The 15,108-nt window shown below is 37.9% G+C and overlaps 1 protein-coding gene across 1 annotated transcript in view; it reads right to left on the minus strand.

Moving 5' to 3' along the window:
- Positions 1 to 4,169: 4,169 nt before the first annotated feature.
- Positions 4,170 to 15,108, minus strand: part of LOC135212129 (protein FAM98B-like) — a 59,159-nt gene continuing 48,220 nt past the window's right edge. The window contains exon 2 of the mRNA XM_064245534.1: positions 4,170 to 4,265. Within this exon, the coding sequence (XP_064101604.1) occupies positions 4,170 to 4,265 (96 nt within the window). The remainder of the gene's footprint in view (positions 4,266 to 15,108) is intronic.

Raw genomic sequence — 15,108 nt, forward strand, 5'->3', positions numbered from 1 at the left:
TTCACCCAGTGATTGGGGCAGGTAAGGTAGGGGCTAGGTAGGATAGCGGAGATATGTCAGGCAGCGCCGGGTTCCAGCGCACCGTATTCAATATTGTCGGAAGCACGAAAAAACAGCCCCTTACCAAGTACTCTCGAAACCGAATTAGTATTACTAAATGGCTTAGCAAATTCTTAACGCGGCTTCTAGAACATAAATCATGTAATACCCTAACGAGAATGAGAGAGAGAGAGAGAGAGAGAGAGAGAGAGAGAGTGCACAGGAAACAGCTAAAAGGGAAGAAAGGTACGTCAGATTGGGGCACACACACACACACACACACGGTTGCTAGGATATGCTTTGAGTACATATATACGCCGCTGATAGGTACATTCCTGTAACTTGATTCGTTTTGGGTTTAATGCAGAGATTCCTAATAACCTTCGTATACACTCGGGAAACACCTGGAACAATATAATTTTCATGTCCCTGGGAACCTTTATATACAGTACACACACACACACATGTAATATAGATATATATATATGATATATAGGTATATATATATATATATATACATCAATCTTTTTTGGGCATTACGGATTCACCTTTTTATTCGGACAAAAGTATAACAGTAAAAATAAAAAATCTTATCAATGCTTTGCTCTCGTCATCACCAGCGTATATAACAACAAAGCTACCGCACTCGATCCCTCAGAGCTATTAGAAGCCAGGGATTCATGTTCTTCTTCACCAAAGGAATGTTTGCGTGAGATTTAAAAATGGTTTCGGGGTATACATACATACACACACACACACCACTCACACACAGAGGGCACCCCTTGCCAGGTACAGACACAATTAAACGCGCTAAACTAGTTTTTCTGCAGGTGGGTAAGACGCGGCTTCGACTTTTAAACGTATATTAGGAATTTTCCCGCAGGTTAGAATTTTTTTTTTATTTTTTTGTTTCTGCATTTACGGAGATTTGCTCACTGCGAATTTCTGTAACTTTTTTTTTTCATTAGAAAGAGCGGATATTTTTGTTTAAAGTCAAGCTTAGAAATGAATTTGGTATACAAAAGATTAAAATTTCGAATAATAATATATTTTTAATATATTTATAAAAATACTGCAAAACTACCCGCTCAAGCTTAGAAATGAATTTGTACAAATGATTTAGATTTCGAATGATAGATTTTTGTTCTTTATAAAAATGCTACAAAACTAACCGCCTTCAACTGTGTGTTTAAAAGACTTAAGAGACAAAACGTACACTGCCATTCACCTCCGTTTTAGTATGTCCAAAATTAAGCTTAACAGAGAGAGAGAGAGAGAGAGAGAGAGAGAGAGAGAGGAGAGAAAGGGGTGCGGGTGGAGGAGGGTGATGGTCGGTTATTCATTGTATTCGAAGTGTAACCTTCTTCATTAGAAAGAACGGATGTTTTTCAAAGTCAACCGAAGATATGAGTTAGGTATGCAAAAGATTAAAATTTCGATATATAGTTTTTTTTTCTAGAAATACTGCAAAATTAACCGCACTCAACTATGTGTTTAACAGGCTTAAAAGACACGTACACTACTCCATTACCACGGGCAACCCAAAATTAAGTTTAACAGAGAGAGAGAGAGAGAGAGAGAGAGAGAGAGAGAGAGAGAGACGGGGGTGGGGGGCGGGCTGGGTGGTCGGTCATTCATTGTATACGAAGTTATTTTAGTTGGGACCTGCGACAGCTAACCTACATTTCAGACAGGTGGCTGGCTGCCTGGATGGATTGCCCGGCTGGGCAAGGAAGGAAGGGCCAACCTTGATACCCGCTGGACCCAGCAACGATCTCGCTCGAACTGGTTCCTAGGCTAAAAACACAGCGGATGGGTCAACTACGTAGCCAAAATAGGCGTGGAATTATTGTTGCTGTCTAATTATCACTACTTCGTCTTTCTTTCTCTCTTGGTGACGAAACTAACTGCATGCTACAATATGCTCTCTTATGTTACAAACTACAGCTGAATGAGAAGCGTAGGTAACAAGCCAAAGTACCAAAGGAGCAATCTATAGATCATATTTTAGCGGCTTTAAAATGAAAACTAACTCACAGTTTAGCTTCGAGCGCAAAAAAAAAAAAAAAAAAAAAACAAAAAAAAAAAAAAATACCTAGCTCTTTTTCCCCCAGCTAACTAAGATACAAGTATATAATGCTTGCAATATTGACTGGCTTCAATGTTTGAAGGATAATGAGGCAATCTGTATTCATATGGATGGGATTGATACATACATATATTCATCCATGCATCGAATTGATACAAATGAAATCAGTTATCTTAATTGAAGGGGTTAATTGGAACGTCTGTGTAAGGATAAGTTTAAACAAAAAACACTAAGTATTACAATGTAAACACACACACACACACACACACACACACACACACACACAGAGCGAAGTACATAGCTTTCGTATGTAACCACTGAATGATGTAAACCCTGAGAGAGAGAGAAAGAGAGAGAGAGAGAGAGATTGTTGCAGAATTTCAACACCAAAGTATTTAGTTTTTGTATGTAAACCCTACCCGAGAGAGAGAGAGAGAGAGAGAGAGAGAGAGAGAGAGAGAGAGAGAATGTGCAATTGTTGAGATTATCGCGAGATGGTCAAAGGTCGACACTCAGTTGTACATTAACCTTTGGTAAAAAGCAAAGATAAGAGTTCAATTCGCCCCTCCCTAATGGAGAATTCCCAATGCACATCTGATACTTTCTAATTGCATCAAGATTTGCAGAAAAATTACCATTAATACGATTGCATGGCCGAAATTTTCTGCGCTTAGCATTCCTTAGCTCGTTCCAATTAACATTTCCCACCTCTCTCTCTCTCTCTCTCTCTCTCTCTCTCTCTCTCTCTCTCTCTCTCTCTCTCTCTCTCTCTCAAGATTTGCAGTAATTCGATTGCCTTGTCAAATGATAATCTGTTTTGTGCATTAAGGTAAGGTCAAGTGTTTGCGCGTTTGTGTGCGCGCGCGTGTATGTGTGTGTGAAGGTGTGTTTGCGTGTATGTGTGTGTGTAAAAACGTACGTGTTTCTCAAATGAAATAGATCTCTATAAAGTACTTATTTCTTAGCTAATAAAATTTTATCCAGTCCACAATATAAAATTTACTTTACACAGCAAACTACAAAATACCGAACTAAAGAAGGCAAACGTATACCAGAAATGATCTGTATAGTCATAACAGTAATACCAAAGTCCTGGGTATTACATTCACCGCACGGCAACACTGGGCACGTGTACCACAGACACATGCAGGGCATACCAAACGTATTACGCACACCTGTGTCACATCTCTACCCCTTGTCAAGTTTGTTGCCTCTTAGAGGTCTTGAATATTCCTGACGCTTCATCTTTCTACAATTCTGAAGCTTCATCCTTCTACTAATATTTCTGAAGCCTCATCCTTCTGCATATATTTCTCAAGCTTCATCCTTCTATAAACATTTCTGAAGCTTCATCCTTCTAAAGATATTTCTGAACAGATATTTCTGAATCTTCATCCTTCTACAGATATTTCTGAATCTTCATCCTTATGCAACATATTTCTCAAGCTTCATCTTTCTACAAACATTTCTGAAGCTTCATCCTTCTACAAATATTTCTGAAGCTTCATCCTTCTACAGATATTTCTTAAGCTTCATCCTTCTGCAAACATTTCTGAAGCTTCAACCTTCTAAAGATATTTCTTAAGCTTCATCCTTCTACAAATATTTCTGAAGCTTCATCCTTTCTATAAACATTGCTGAAGCTTCATCCTTCTATAAATATTTATGAAGTCTCATCCTTTCTACAACATTTTCTGAAGCTTCACCCTTCTGCAAACATTCCCTTCATCCTTCTGCAAACATTAATGAAGCTTCATCCTTCTACAAACATTCCTCAAGCTTCATCCTTCAGTAATGCTTTGATGCTTACTCCACTCTGTTCTCCCTAATCGTTCATCCGAGATTCCGTCAGAAAACGTGTAAATTAAACCAACAAAAACGAAAAAAAAACGCTCAACTATCCCAACAATGTACTTATTGAAAGGATGCACTGGAGTCGCATCCCTTAAAAGGAACATACCACCCAGAGTCAAATTAGGATGCTTACAATCATCTCATTGAGCCGTGATGGCTGCTGAATATATTTTCGTGTTGTGAGTCATCACCCTCCTCCTCCTCCTCCTCCTCCCATTCCACTGTATATCCTGCAAGGATGTTTTGGCCAGTGGCCCACACAGGCACCGCCGACCACTTCACGCTGAATATAAATAAAAAGAAAAAGAAGTGCTTTCTATTTCTGGTATTCTGGTCGTCTGTCGCTCCTTTGCTTTGAAGTTCCTGCAGAATCTGTGAGATGGAATTGGTTTGACTGGAAATGCTTGTTAATTGGGATATAAAGATTTTAAAATGCTTTTTGTTATACTAAAAGATTAAGTATTCCTAGTCTCTTGTCTTGGATTGTCTATAACAATTTAAATCTTATTGAAAGAATTGCGACAGAAATGTACGTAATGAACAAAGGAAATGAATTAATCAAATATATAACACAATCATGCAAACTCGGAATCTATTCTAGAGTCCTGAATATCTCATATCTCAATAATAATAATAATAATAATAATAATAATAATAATAATAATAATAATAATAATAATAATAATAATAATAATAAACTCAGTTAATTCATGAGTCCAAAATATCTCAATAATAATAATAATAAATAATAATAATAAACAATTAATTCAAGACATCTCTTGCATATCTCAATCACAATTATAATAACAAACTCGCAGTTCATTGAAGAGGCCTCTTGTACATCTCAATCATGCTAACAATAACAAACTGGGGGGAAAAATACAAAATGAAGTCATTAAATATAAGACTAAGTAAGCTCCGTACCAACTTGACACATACCCGGATGTCTGACTCACGTTACCGAGAAGATAAGTGTTTGAGCCGTAGTCCTGGACCTAAGGTTAAGTATCATGATGGACACCGGTGCGTAATAGATGCTTTTAGAATGGGCTAAAAGTTTATGTAGTGTAAGTTAATAAGATGCGTGTTGGATAAGGGGATAAGGAATTTGGTGGCAGTTAAGTTGCAATTATATATATATATATATATATATATATATATATATATATATATATATATATATCCTCGATTCACGTTACAAAGACGTCCTAAAACACGGGAAACAGAAGCTATTTAACATCAGGGTATCCTCCAAAAACAGATTCGGTAATATATATATATATATATATATATATATATATATATATATATATATATATATATAATATATATATATATAAATCAGAAAACATCCGGTTAAAAACATTCATTATTAGTATATTAATATATTACTAGTATCTACTTTGGTATTAAAAATTCTTTACATTATAACCAACAAGTTACACCTAGCATTTCATCTACCTGCTCTATTCCTCCTGGACCCCTGGAACAAGGGCCAACGAGAAAGGAGGAAAATGGAACAGGTGCTGGAACGGAAATTACACACACACACACACCCTCTCTCTCTCTCTCTTCCAGAGACACCACTTCCGGCCAAGTCCCGAAATGGACGTGACCTTCGACCCGCCGATACGGTCACGCTTGCCCGAGCGATTCTCCTTGCCATCCCATACATTCCTCTCTCTCTCTCTCTCTCTCTCTCTCTCTCTCTCTCTCTCTCTCTCTCTCTCTCTCTAGTCTTATTCTCCTTTTATTTTAAAATATGTCTCCTCTCTCTCTCTCTCTCTCTCGGTTTTATTTTCCTTTTTTAGCAATATCTGAATCTCTCTCTCTCTCTCTTTTTTTTAGTCCTGTTCTCATTTTATTTTAAAATGTTTCCTCTCTTTCTCTATTTCATTTTCCATTCTTTGTAATTTATATCTGAATCTCTCTCTCTCTCTCGTCCTGTTCTCCTTTCATCTTAAAATATGTCTCTTATCTTTCTCTCTCCATTTTATTTTCCCTTCTTTGTAATCTCTCTCTCTCTCTCTCTCTCTCTCTCTCTCTCTCTCTCTCTCCGTTATAATTTCCTTTTTTTTAATTGACATCTCTCTCTCCCTCTAGTCCTTTTCTTTTATCTTAAAATATGACTCCTCTCTCTCTCTCTCTCACTTTGTCTGTCTGTCTGTCTGTCTCTCCGAAATCCGCCCTATCCTGCAGAGCTCAGCAATACCCACCACCACCCACTATAATATACCACGAAATTCACCACCTGTCACCACCTGTCATCGGCCAGCTGTGCATCGCTCACACCTGCCCGGCGCCGCCCTCATTATGTACCTGTTAACTCGACGGTGATGAGAGCGACCTTGCCCTCCACGGGATGTTGTTTCAGTGACTCTTCTCCTTTATCTATTTATTTATTTTTTTTTTATTTCATCTTTTGTTCCCTTTAAGTCAGTTCCTTTTGTTTATTTTGTAAACCTTCCCGTGCTATTTTTTTTTTTGTATACCTCGTCTATTCTTTATATATTTTCCCTTTTATAATTTCTTTATATATATATATATATATATATATATTATATAATATTATATATATATTATATATATATAATATATATATATATATATAAAAGACAAAAAAGCAATTAAGAAAAGAGCAAATAAAGTAAAATAAAAATAAACAAAAATAGTACAAAAGGGAAGTCCATCAACACAACCAACTAGACGAAAGGACAAACGAAACGGAAAAAAAAAAAAATATATATATATATATATATAATATATATAATATATATATATATATATATATATATAATTTTTTTTTTTTTTTTTTTCGTTTGTCCTTTCGTCTAGTTGGTTGTGTTGATGGACTTCCCATTTGTGCTATTGTTGTTTATTTTTATTTTACTTTATTTGCTCTTTTCTTAATTGCTTTTTTGTCTTTTATTTTTAGCATATTTCTTCCTTATCTTAAATTGGTTATAACTTAGAAGATTTACTTTTTGCTTTTATCAATCCTTTTGAATTGCTCTGTGAATTGCCAAAATTTCTTTCGCCCCCCCCCCTCTCTCTCTCTCTCTCTCTAACACACAAGCACACACACACACACACACAAAACCCAGCTGCGACCCACAGCGGCCGACTAAAACATACAGGTACACGATTGACTTCCTATCCCAATAGAGGGTTACTCTGGTTTTTGGGGAACAGGCCCACGTCATCACTCATGGGCCGATTTAACCATCGAACGCTGGTCCCTAAGCTCGCAGAGAGAGAGAGAGAGAGAGAGAGAGAGAGAGAGAGAGAGAGAGATTGTTATTGTCTTTATAATAATCAAAATGCAGTCACTATGGCGCCTTCCATCTGTACTTCCTCTGTGACTCAGTGGCTGGAAACCCATTACTGATGCCACACCTTCCCTGACTACAAATGGGCAGGTGACGATTCCTGAATCATAGGAGTTTAACTATACTCTCTCCTCTCTCTCTCTCTCTCTCTCTCTCTCTCTCTCAGATGAGTAAGAGTTCGTGGAATAGGCGGGGAATTGTTAATTTATTATACTGAGAATCTGTAATTCTTTATATTTTTATCTTTACAATATCTTACCAAAGGAAATATCCTGTAATTAAAGTATCCAGTAATAATAATGCTGAATTCCCAATAAAAGAAATGATGTAGCCATCGTTTTTTCCTTTGAAATGGACATTAAAAAAAACCGGTTGATAGTATTAAAAAAAAAAAAACACGGGGAAAGCAGTAAAATAAAGGTAATTGCTTTTGTGATGGAGACTGCTAAAAAGGGTCTATGAATTTTATGAGAGAGAGAGAGAGAGAGAGAGAGAGAGAGAGAGAGAGAGAAGTCGACGCAGTACTACGAAAAATGTAACTATAATCAGCCATAGGAAAGTCTATTAATTTTCTTAAAGCCTGTTAACTTGAATTCAAATATTACGTCATCAAAGTGAAATACAGAATAAACATACGAGAGAGAGAGAGAGAGAGAGAGAGAGAGAGAGAGAGAGAGAGAGAGAGAGGGGCAGGCGACGTTGTGACGAAAACTATAATAATAATCTATAGGAAATAATTTATCAATTTTCTTAAAGCCTGTTAACTTGAATTCAAAAAATTACGTCGTCAAAGTGAAATAAAGAATATACATACGAGAGAGAGAGAGAGAGAGAGAGAGAGAGAGAGACTATAAGCTTCTCCGTCCCATTCATCGGATTCTCAAAAATTACGGGAAATGGACCCGTACGAATATCCATCCATTCATCCATCATCGACCCAGATCAAGCTTTCGGTTCCAGTGACCAGACAATAAGTAATTGCAACATAATTACAGAGTACTTTTCAGAGGGGAATCCCTCGTGGTCAACACATCGCCTGGTTCATTTCCTGAATCTGTTATCCGGCCATTAAATCTGTTATTCTTGGCCCCTTGGGATACATGCGCGGTACTTACGATGACAGACTTCCAGGTATACTGGAGTACCGTTCTGCCTTAGCAATACTGGAAGGTCGGTCTTTTCCTGGAAGTTGTCGCACGATGGGTTTTGAATCATCGGTCGAGAAACTTGGTCAGTACTGGATGAGCTCTGGAGCGGACCACCACACCACCTTCTCTCTCTCTCTCTCTCTCTCTCTCTCTCTCTCTCTCTCTCTCTCTCTCTCTCTCTCTTTCTCAGAGTAAAACCCGCTCCTACAGATAAGTGAGCACACGATGTCTCCTCGGGTTGTGCTACCAAGTCTTTGAGACATTTTAATTCTTGTAACTCCTTGTTGTAACTCTCTCTCTCTCTCTCTCTCTCTCTCTCTCTCTCTCACAAACGATTTTTTTGGGACAGAAGGTTCTACACCAAAAAACCCTGAAGGTAAAATATTTGCATCTCTCTCTCTCTCTCTCTCTCTCTCTCTCTCTCTCTCTCTCTCTCTCTCAGAGATGCAATTAACTCTACCTGGCACATTATCAAATAAAAAGGTCAACTTGAATCAATCAACTTATAAATCCACAGGTAAAATGTTTAATTCTAACAAATATATGATAAATGAGTTTCACGTTTTCGAAAAAGAATATTATTTGACACATTGATTACATGAATAATTTGGATTCGTCGTCACCTTTTAGGACCACGGCACGACGAAGGGAGATTTTTTTTTTTTTTTTTTTTTCTTAAGAGATGAATCTCCTCACCAGTGGCCCACTTCAATACCCATTTCCCAGAAAAGGAATAACCCTAAGTTCTACACCTGAGGCTTTTTTCTGTCCTGTCCAGTCCAACTTATTGCATTTCATTCCACGACCTTTAAGAAGATTTTATTAGAAAAGGCATTTCCATATGCTCCTTAACCCTTAACCCCCATCAACTCCCTGCCATTTATTCCTCCCCCCTTTTCTCCTTCTTCCTCTTCCTCCTACCATCCTCCTCCTACCCTTTTTCCTCCTCCTCCTCCTCCTCTCCCCCATTCCCCCCCTCTTCCTCCTCCTCCTCCCCTTTTTCTCCTCCTCCTCCTCCTCCCCTTTCCCTTTTCCTCCTCGTCCTCGTCCTCCTCCTCCTCCTCCTCCTTCTACCCTTTTCCTCTTCCTCCTCCTCCTCCTATCCTTTTCCCCCTCCTCCTCCTCCTACCCTTTTCCTCCTCCCCTTTTCCTCTTCCCCCTCCTCCCCTTTTCCTCCTCCTCATCATCTTCAGCATCTCCGACGAAAGGGGAACACGTGGTCACACGGAGAGCTGAGACCTGTCATCACATCTCTGCCGTTAAATACAAGGCGTTAAATTATCATTTTCACGCTCTATGCCGGCGAAGCATGAGACACCTTTTTTTTTTTTTTTTTCCAGCCCCAGAAGGATTTTCTGGGGCAGTGACCATGGCCACCGAGAGAGAAGGCCTAGCGGATTAAACGTCATCAGGGTTTTCCCAGCAAAGGTAGTCCGACTGACCTAGACCTACGGTCAGTCAGACTACCTGCTTTTAGTACTGCTCTAAATTCAGAAGGGGTCACACCGCTGATTTTTTTCGAGTGAATTACCATCTTTTTTTGCGTTATTTGTAGACCAAAAGGGATATTGATAGTGAACATAAGTTTGCGAGTGTTTCTGCGACGATGCCTTATCATTGTGTTGTCCCAAAATTGCAAGGGGAATTACGAGACAGGGCCCAAGGTCAACATATTTTCTTGCCCCAGAATGAGAACTCGCAGCAAGATGGATACGAGCCATAAAACGAGAAAGCTACACCCCGACAAATATAGCAAAGTGAGTATACAAAATACACTTGACATTTACCTCATTACTATTGAAATTATAATATCGTTTGTGGAATATTGGTGTAGTGTTTTTGCTAATAAAATCAATATACGTAGCTTAGGAGGATCATGGACATACAGCTTACATTGCATTAATCACCATGATGTATTTATTTGAGATATTCGGACACTTCAATATTCGTTAATGGGCAATAGTTTTAATATACTGCAAATCTGTTTTCAGGTTTGCAGTTTACATTTCGTGCCAGAGGATGTTATATGGGAAAAATCCTGTTATGACAAAAGTACTGGCACAACCTCAACTACAAAACTGAAAATACCACAACTTCGTGAAGGTGCCCATCGCATCGGAGAGAATCTCCAGATTCGAAGAGAGCAAGGAAGGAGCAATCAGCGATGCAGGCTGCAATAGCAGAGAGTGTTGCAGTAGACATTTTGTATACAAATTCTAGGCTATTCAGTTCTGTTGATGAACTTGTTGGGAAGCTACAGTTTTTTAGATACTCAGTATTGGACTTGATAAAAATAATGAGGGACTTTCAATTTGTCGTGTTGCGCAATTCCCGTACCCAAAAATAATTTTATCCCTAATGATATAGAATAACTGCGAAGTGCAAGCTTTCGTTCAAGACACTGAAGTAAATCGATTAGGGGACTTCAAGATTCCCGTAGAAGTTCATGATACTAATACACTTGAAAAGATATTGGATAACTTAAGTAGAGCGGATAGCTATAAAAAGAAGTTCAAAAACTTGCAACAGCATTAGTGTTATTCAGTTGGTGATTTCATTTTTATCCATTCTTTTAGATGAACCATCATTCAAACATTCTACCGTACTGAAATTTGTTTGTGAACAACTGCATTTAATGACTTAATAAGTTGGATTATTCATCTGAGTTAGTGATATTTTCCTCTGTCTTCTATAATTGTTCTCTCCAGGGATACAGGCTCTGAGAGATAAGAATTTCTTATATTACCTAGCTACTCCACTATAAAAAGGGTGTTTGTTTCAAAAAAATTCAGTCCGCCACGGAACAGATGATACAAAAATTTCTTGATGTACATCAAAAATAAGTATAAATCATTATTGCCCAATGACAAAGTAGGTGATCCTGATGGTTGATGAAATTCATCTAAAACCATATTTTGATTATAAAGGGGGATATATTGTTGGCTCAGCCTTTGATAGCAGCGAGGCTGCAACAAGCGCATTTGTTTTTATGTTAAATAGCGTACGGTCAAAATTCAAGGACGTTGTGCATATTATCCTACTAAGTGTATGAAAGCCCAAACTTTGCATAATATATTGAAGAAAATAATCATTGGATTGGAAGAAATAGGCTTACAGTATTCTGTGTTGTGGACCGATAACAATGCCATTAATGGAAAAGCTATGTCATTTTTTGCCCACCCACCAAAATTATCAATTGTGTATCATCATCCTAGTCAGAGTGGTAGGCCTCTCATCCTAGTCAGAGTGGTAGGCCTCTCTTCTTTATGTATGATTCCGTACATTTGTTGAAATGTATAAGAAATAAAAGGGAAATGTAATTCTTGCAAAGAATGATCACTGAGGCGCATGATGAGGAGATCTTTCCAGAAAATCACAGATATCTTTCGGGAATTAGTAGGGGCTCTTTATTATATCCTCATGATACGGCAGCAAATGTTATGTATTGTTATATAATAATCAATAAATTAACACAAATACCTCAATTCAGAACTTGTAATGACCAGAGAAAATTTGCCTCAGCACTCATATATAATATTCTTGTAGACGATGAGGCTCTGTTTCCAAATGAATTTTGCGACTCAGGACACAGCACTGAACAGATAGAGAAAATGATGATATGGGCTTCTACAATGTATTAATGAATAATTATTGTTGTCAGGAAAATAACTCGATTGTAGCAAGAAAAAACTTAACCAAAAAAAGAAAGTTAGGGACTGTTACGAAAAAATAATCCTTCCAGCATTTCAAATAATAATTTATTTGAGAGTAAATTATCATTATTTTTTTTTATTTTTGTTTATTCCATATTTATAGCACCAATTTATGATTATGATTATGCTTTGTAAAGTCACTGCTTCTTTTTGTTTACTTACATGTATATAAATTATCTTGATGTACTATTTTTTTTACTAGCATTATAATTCTATCATCCTTAAACTACTTCTTTTATTTATCATCCATAAATTAACTTCTTTATATATCAACCACAAGTAATTTCTTCTATTTCCTATGAGTATTATCAATTATACCATAGGAAGTCAAGAGGGCATCACAAATGTTTAGAAAGTTTATCCGAGATGCGGATTAAAGCACAACCATCGGACTACCTTCCCTGCTTCGCGCCCCCATCGAGCCGGCCTCAGTGACTCGGTGCTTTGAAAGGTCAGTGTTCCTACAGTGCTTTGAGGAACGGGTCACACACCTCGATATGCTCTCGAAAATCAGAATTAGTGAAGGTATGGAATTATTTCCGATTCTTTTTCCTGGATCATGAGGGAATATGGATTTCGTATGGTGTCATCACTGCTCTGCTCACGAGAGAGAGAGAGAGAGACCTTACAGACCTTACATTTTGTTCGGGTTGCCCCAGGTCCCTCAGTGTGAGGCACCTCTAATTCTACCAGAGAGTTGCTAGTACATCTTCCGGTATATTTTTGCATCTTCCAATCTTGGATGGTCTGGGATGCAGTTAGATATTTGTCGAGCTTATTCTTAAACACATCTACGCTCACTCCTGATATATTCCTCAGATGAGCTGGCAACGCATTGAATAGACGCTGCATTATCGATGCTGTGCGTAGTGGATTTAATGTGCTTTCCTTATTGAGAGAGAGAGAGAGAGAGAGAAAATAGTTTGAAATATTTTCTCATTCAGTTTCCAGGATCATAAAGGAATATAGACTTTGTGTAGTGGAAACTGTTCGCAAAGCATTTGCGCGCACGAGAGAGAGAGAGAGAGAGAGAGAGAGAGAGAGAGGCTAAGAAACTAGCCACTGTATAAAAGAAAGTACAAGTGAATAAATATAAAACAATAGATAAACATAAAACAAAGCGAATAAATATGAAACAATGCTTTCTTTGTGTTTACAAAGAATTAAATAGTAAAAATTTTATTGATGAAGAGAACTTCAGCGAAGGTCAAAAGTGCCTTCTATATTTTCATTTACTTCAACTTGGTTTTACAACCTAGTTTTTTCCTCAACCATTCAAGACAAAAACGAAGAACGTGTTTATTACTGTAGAGAGGGAATCTCCGTATACTTATGAAAAAGTAAAAGCAAAACTTTGGAAACAAATCCATGTTTTGCAACAAACTGTAGAACTACTAAACCACAGCATCCATTTGCAATTATTTCCGTTGCACCACGTCCCAAAGAATGTCTAACCACAGCCATTTTAAAAAGTCAGGACACAAAATGTATCCCACGTGAATATATTTATCCTGCGTAACAGCATCATCTCCCACATTTACCATATTAGGCACTGCAGAATCCACTGTGCATTGCAGGCTATTTTTTTTGCTCTGCAACTTCTTTCTTGTGCACTGCAACATATCTTGCACATTTCAGCATTTACTCCATATCTCTCTCTCTCTCTCTCTCTCTCTCTCTCTCTCTCTCTCTCTCTCTCTCTCTCTCTCTCTCTCTCTCTCTGCAGCTCTTTTCGACATTGCTTAATTTGAAACAGGCTGCAAACTCACGTTACTGAACTGCAAAGAATGATTGCAGCGCATTGTTTAAGAATATGCAGCAGAATCAAAAACCAACCGTGTAATGCAACCTATCTTGCACGGCTTGTTCCATATTACATTTTGTTTTGTACTCAGTTCTTATAGATTACATACGACCCCATATTACATACATAGCTCTCAGTTGCAAAATACATTGCAAATTATTGCAAAATATATTGCAAATTAGTTCCATCCTGCTGAACACATGAGGTGATTTTCACATGCCTGTACCGGACATTTCTTTCAACTAGTGCCTGAATCAGATGTGACGTTTTCACGGGATGGTTCAAGGGCAGTGCAATCAGACAGCCCCGGCCCGCCGCCCCCCCACAACCCCGCCCCCCAAAAACACACACACACACACAATCCTGGACCTAATTGTCCAGCGGACAATCCACGCAAATGACTTTTCTCAGAACAGTTTTGATGTAATGGCTCCATTAGATAAAAATGCAATGTCGCCACGGGGAAAACCAATCCAAAACTAACATGAGATCTCATATGACTGTTCAGAGAATATCATTGCTTCATTATTATCCTGACACAAAGGAACAGACAATAACAAAGGATAAACAAAGAATATATCAACTTGTGACGACCAAAGAACGGAGAATAAAAAAAAAATTAAATAAAACAAGAAAGGACTTACGATTTAGCCCAGTTACCAAAGGCTCTTGTTACGGAACCGATTTCAATGTTGGAATGAAATATAAACTCTAGGCCAAAGGCCAAGCACTGTGACCTATGAGGTCATTCAGCGCTAAAAGTTAAAATGCGAGTTGAAAGGTTGGAAAGGTGTAACAGGAGGAAAACCTGGCAGTTGCATTATGAAACAATTGTTAGAAAAGGGTGGAAAGTATGAAGGAAGACAGAGAACATGAACGGAGGTACAGCAAAAGGAATGAAAGGGGTTGCAGCTATAGGGGGCCGAAGGGACGCTGCAAAGATCCTTAAATAATACCTACAGTGCACCGCATGAGGTGCACTGACGGTACTAGTCCCATTACGGAGAATTTCAATGTTTATGAGCAGTTTATACCTGAAGTCTGCATGAAATGAGTTTTGTAGAAACTCGGGAAAAGTCTTTCGACGTCGGTTAAAAAAGTCTAAGCAAAATCACGAACAAATTCTTGCGCA

This window comes from Macrobrachium nipponense, chromosome 19 (assembly GCF_015104395.2).
Source record: "Macrobrachium nipponense isolate FS-2020 chromosome 19, ASM1510439v2, whole genome shotgun sequence".
Classification (NCBI taxonomy): Eukaryota; Metazoa; Arthropoda; class Malacostraca; order Decapoda; family Palaemonidae; genus Macrobrachium; species Macrobrachium nipponense.